This window comes from Poeciliopsis prolifica, unplaced genomic scaffold, assembly GCF_027474105.1.
Source record: "Poeciliopsis prolifica strain line A6 unplaced genomic scaffold, Auburn_PproV2 SCAFFOLD017, whole genome shotgun sequence".
In the NCBI taxonomy this organism is placed as follows: Eukaryota; Metazoa; Chordata; class Actinopteri; order Cyprinodontiformes; family Poeciliidae; genus Poeciliopsis; species Poeciliopsis prolifica.
In genome coordinates this window covers 10,337,438-10,342,363 of record NW_026562392.1, presented here as the reverse complement: position 1 = coordinate 10,342,363, position 4,926 = coordinate 10,337,438, and the positions used below count along the sequence as shown (strand labels likewise).

At 39.9% G+C, this 4,926-nt stretch overlaps 1 protein-coding gene across 1 annotated transcript; it reads left to right on the top strand.

Annotated features, from left to right (window-relative positions):
• The first annotated feature begins 1,019 nt into the window (after positions 1–1,019).
• LOC129367578 (endothelin-2) lies at positions 1,020–4,578 on the top strand. The gene is made up of 6 exons (XM_055042120.1): positions 1,020–1,149; positions 1,236–1,317; positions 2,163–2,319; positions 2,579–2,692; positions 3,791–3,844; positions 3,948–4,578. The coding sequence occupies exons 2-6, from the start codon at positions 1,260–1,262 to the stop codon at positions 4,033–4,035; spliced, it is 471 nt and encodes a 156-aa protein (XP_054898095.1). The 5' UTR covers positions 1,020–1,149; positions 1,236–1,259; the 3' UTR covers positions 4,036–4,578.
• The last annotated feature ends 348 nt before the right edge of the window (positions 4,579–4,926 follow it).

The following is a 4,926-nucleotide window of genomic DNA, read 5'->3' as shown; positions in this document are numbered from 1 at the left end:
TTTTTCTAATTCATTTAAAAATTCCAAACAAACATTTTAGTATTCAATAAACAAGAATAAGGACTGCTTCGGGTTACAAGTTCAACTCTTCACCCATTCTCCTCAGAAAATCCAGTGCGCTAATCTTTTGGGAAAAGAGTATCATTGCGGATGTATCTGCACGTCACATCTGTACATTTATTCCCTGTGTTTCCGTGTGAGGGCTGGCATTTGCCTATCGGCGTGAATGTGCCATGGCTGAACTGTCTCCGCAGGTCATGTGGGTGTGACATGACCAGGATCCCTGATCCCCGCTTGGATTAGTCATCTTATATGTCACTGTCTACTATGGATGGATGGATTAGTTCAGGCAAATGTAGTTAAATTGCCTGTTATATTGAGATTTGGACTTTCCTAATTAACAGAGCAAATTGTTGAGCAAATTGATGAACAAATTGTTGCCTGTGAAGTCATAATATTTCCATTATAGTTTTGTCAGGTTTATTATTGCTGCAGCTTGTGTACTATTCTCCAGTATGTGATGTCAAGTTACGTTGTTTACAAAAATAACATTTATTTAAATTATGCCTCAAAAGCAATTAAATGAAATATAATAACTGCAGCATCAATATATAATGAACAAACTTTAGTAAGATAAACATGTGTAAATTGCACCACAAACAACCACATATATCTTAATTCTTTTAAAGCTTTTCAATTTAACTAATATGAATATATTTTTACTGTACTTGATGCTTATCTAAATGTTTGCATAATATGTACCTCATTAGAAATGATTGCTTCAGAATCTTGTCTTCAGAAAAATATCCCTAATTTGACGTTTTTCTGTTACAGAACGTCCTTCCTCTGTTCTCTTCCTCCACCTGCCTCCATCAGCCACGGTGCCTCCACATGGTTTTCAGATCATATCATCACTGTACAGTAATCTCATGTTAATTTCCCCATTACTTCCCTGCCAAGATAATTCCTCAATCCACCTACAGTCGTAAACGTCACTGGACAGCTGATATTCATCTGTGCCACTCAGAGGCCTGAAAGCCGCAGACATTCCTGGAATGTGTTGCAGGATTGAATGCCAAGGGGTCGAATGTGGCCGCCACAGGAGGAGGGGGCGGGGAGCTTGTGTCGTCACATCACAGAGGAGGAGAGGTATAAAGTTTAGACAGCAGCAGTAAAACAAGCAGAGCAGCAGCAGCAGCAGCAACAAGTGAGCATATAGTAGTTTCTCTCTGCAGAGGCTCATCCACACTGCATCAGCCATGCCATCTCACAGCAACCTTCTCCTGCTGGTCACTCTTTGGGTCTCTGTTCAAGACGGTGAGTTTTCTTCTTCTTACATTTCACATTTAAAAATGGTTTCATTTAGAAAATAATTTAATCCAGTTTTGGTATGAATTTGACATTCATTTATATTCACTGTAGTATAGATATATTGTCGTTCATTTGCAGCTGCTCTTTCGATTTTCCAAAACAAACATTTTTACCAAGCCACGTTTTTTAGAGCAAGCTTAATTAAAAAAATATATATATTCAAAACATATATTTTTGGTATATTTACAAGACTGCTAAAAAGCAACAATCAAACTTTAAAGCACTCACAAGACATTGCGAAATCATGATGCAGCATTTTTTTTCATTTTTGCAAACTCATCTCCACCACACCTTCAACAGTAAAAGCTTTATAGATCAATACATGAGAAATGTCGCCTCAAATATGACTTTTAAATGACAATGACATCTTAAAGAATCTGAAACACAATCAAAAACCAAACTAACACCTGAACATGTTTTTGATTTTAATCGTTGACATGTTCATTTTCAACTTATTTCTACTTTTTATGAAGTTCATAGTTTTTAATCTGATTTTTGTTTGAATTTGTTTTTCAGTTCACAATGCCTTTTTAGAATTAAACAGTAGCGGAAATGTTAATATTCTTTCTTTTTCATAAAGTGGTTCACTGCAATATTTAGAGAAAGAAAGAAAAAAGAAGCTCTAATTTAAGTTATTTTGTGAAAGAAAAAAAATTCTAAATGTCTCATCCATTAAACGCTTATGGTAAAATAACTCAAAATAAAATGTATTAAAGCTACCCTATAGTGAAATGTGAATTATCTTTCAGTTGTGTTTGCTCAGCCTCTCTGGTTTCGTCTGAAATCTTCAGGTTTGGGTCTCCCGGTTGTGAAACAGTCAGACCCAGAAGCCGTCGACGGCGTGCAGACTCACCGGGTGAGGACCAAGCGCTGCTCCTGCAGCGAGCTGCTGGACACTGAGTGCCACTACTTCTGTCACCTGGACGTCATCTGGGTCAACACACCCAGGTGGGCTACAGAGGGCACATTCAGTAGATACAGCAGTTTTGTTTTTGTTTTTTTATCTAGACTTCCAAAGACTCACAACATTGTTTGAACTACTAGGATTAAATATCAAAACAGTCTAGACCTTCTAACTCTGAGCCCAGAAACCTCTGACTGACCCTCCTATCATTATTGCTGAACCATTAAACAAGGCAGCTGCAAAGTAACAGAGAACAAAGTCTGGAGAATGTTTATGTGACTGAGGTTGTCTTTGAATCTGCAGTAAGACAACGATTTATGGCCTAGGCGGAGGCTTGAGGCGACGCAAAAGGTCTGCTGGGCGCTGCACCTGTGCCCGGCTCAACGACAAGACCTGCACCGATTTCTGCCATTTCCGGTGAGTCGGGTCTCCACGCATTCATCAGCTAGAAGGAAACAAACTGCACTCGTAGTTAGCAGAAAGAAGGACCGGGAGTGGTGAGGTGCAAACAGAAGCTTGTTCTATATTTGGCCAAAAGTGCCTCACATGTTCTACCTGTCTACAGGTGTGAGCATCAAGACAGTCCTGACTGAGTGCAGACATAAAGTCTGCAAACGTTTGATTTGGATTTGCCCTGAGGAAGTACGTGTGTGGGAGGCTCTGAAACCTTCAGTCACATTCCCCAGAAATGACTGTACTGTACTGTACGCACTTTGAAACCAAGCAGACAGCGAGCAGAGTCATGCAGGGCCTTGCAAAGGTTTTTGCATCATTTAAACATTTAGCAGTTTCTTTTTCATGCTGCAGCCACAAACTTCAATGCGATTTATTGGGATCTTACATGATAGACAGGCACAAGGTAGAAAATGGTGCAATATGCTTATGAAAGCCTCATAGGGTGACAGGCATCCATGAGCTGCTGAAAATGAAGATATGATTTTCTTGCTGCAAAGCGAGGCTGAGTTTCAAGCCTTTTCCAGATTTTCTTCCAAGCTTCCTTTGTATTTACCTCCATCAATCGCCAAATCGGCTCTAATCAGTTTTCCTGTCTTGGCTGAAGACAAGAACCTCTATATAATGATGCTGCCTCACTTTCATCATAATGAGAGCATTCAGAGCGAGGTGCGGTGCTGGTTTTCGTTTCACAAACATAATATTGCTCCTGTAAACCAAAAGGTTTAATCTGGTCTCCTCTGAGGAGATCATCTTCTCCTGTGAAGGAAAGATTTATGGAATCTGGAGCGAGTCATTGTCCAGGCAACAGATTCTACCACCTGAGCTGTGGATTTCTGCAGCTCCTCTACTATCTGCTTAAGTGATGCCAGCTTGGCCACACAACATGCAAAAGGTTCAATGTGTGTGATAGACTTTTGCTAGGCGCTGTTTCCGGTGTAGATAAATTGTGATACATTGACATTTTAAACCTCAAAAATGATGCCGTTTTGCTGGGTGTCCTGTAAAGACGGGAGAATTGCACTTTGTATTTGGCTGACATTTCTGTTTCCTTGTCTGCAGTAATGAGATCCAGTCTGTGAAGAAGTTTCAGCTTGACATGCTTCACATCTTGAGGTGAGATTGAGAAACTATCAATAAAAAAAAAACAGAAGAAGTGACATCTTTTTTTTTTCTGGTCTGATCACTATTTGACTCTCTGACTTCTCCTCTCTTTCAGAACGGCATCCAATAAATCAAAGCAGGAAGTAGACACAGGGCGTGCAGGTGGACAGCAGTTATCCCAAGCTAAGAGGGAGAACGTGTGATGAACGGGCAAGCTGCAGAAGCAGCAAGAAAGAAAGAAAGAAAGAAAGAAAGGAGCAGAAGGCGAGCACCTGAACAAATTCCACTCCTCCAGCAGAGAGGTCGCTAAGGGATGTGTTCGATTCGGGAAGGCCACGTGTTATTCTGTTTAATCGAAAGCTGGAAATACATGCCCGAGGTCTACAGGTACACGCTGGAAACAGAAGTGGAGGATCAAGAGAGGTGGAGATCCAACCGGGTTATTTTGAGAAGTCTATGGGAGCTGAAGCGACTGAGTCACAGGCCCGAAGAAAGAGAACGCAAGTGCAAATACAAGCACGGAAATATGAAACTTGCATGTTTTTTTTGTTGTTGTTTTTACTTAATCTTTAATTTCAAGATTATATACATAAAAATTTGTTAAATCGGATGGATAAACTGATTGATTGATTGAATATAATGTCAAATGGCCTTTAACATTTGACTGATTGCTTAAGGGAATTGATTCTTGTTTGTTTTGGTAAATGAAACTTATAACTGTAAAGCATCATTAAAAGATCAATAAAAACAAGCAAAAAAAACCCTACAATTTTGTTTTCTATGCCAAAGTAAATAAAGTAACTCATGAGAGGAGAAATTCAAAGGAACACAAAATCCTATTAGAGGAACATGTGTGATTCAATTGTGTGTCAAGCAAACACTTTTCTGGGTTCAAAAGGAGACCTAGCATGGGTGAATGACTCAGGAATTTACCGCTTCACATCAGTGATGAGTTTACCTGCTATTCAGAGGCGACAAGGGCCGTGTTATCACAGGGATCTGTGGAAAGAATGCTGCGATTTATAAGTCAGGGAAGCACAGAAATACCCTGTCGCCCTGCGTTTTTCTTTGATTGCTTTCCACTGCACACTGTG

Excerpts from the sequence above, each read along its gene's own strand:
- LOC129367578 (XM_055042120.1), top strand. The coding sequence starts at position 1,260 with ATGCCATCTCACAGCAACCTTCTCCTGCTGGTCACTCTTTGGGTCTCT. Across the intron at positions 1,318-2,162 it reads TTGGGTCTCTGTTCAAGACG|GTTTGGGTCTCCCGGTTGTG; the intron begins GTGAGTTTTCTT and ends TGAAATCTTCAG. Across the intron at positions 3,845-3,947 it reads GACATGCTTCACATCTTGAG|AACGGCATCCAATAAATCAA; the intron begins GTGAGATTGAGA and ends CCTCTCTTTCAG.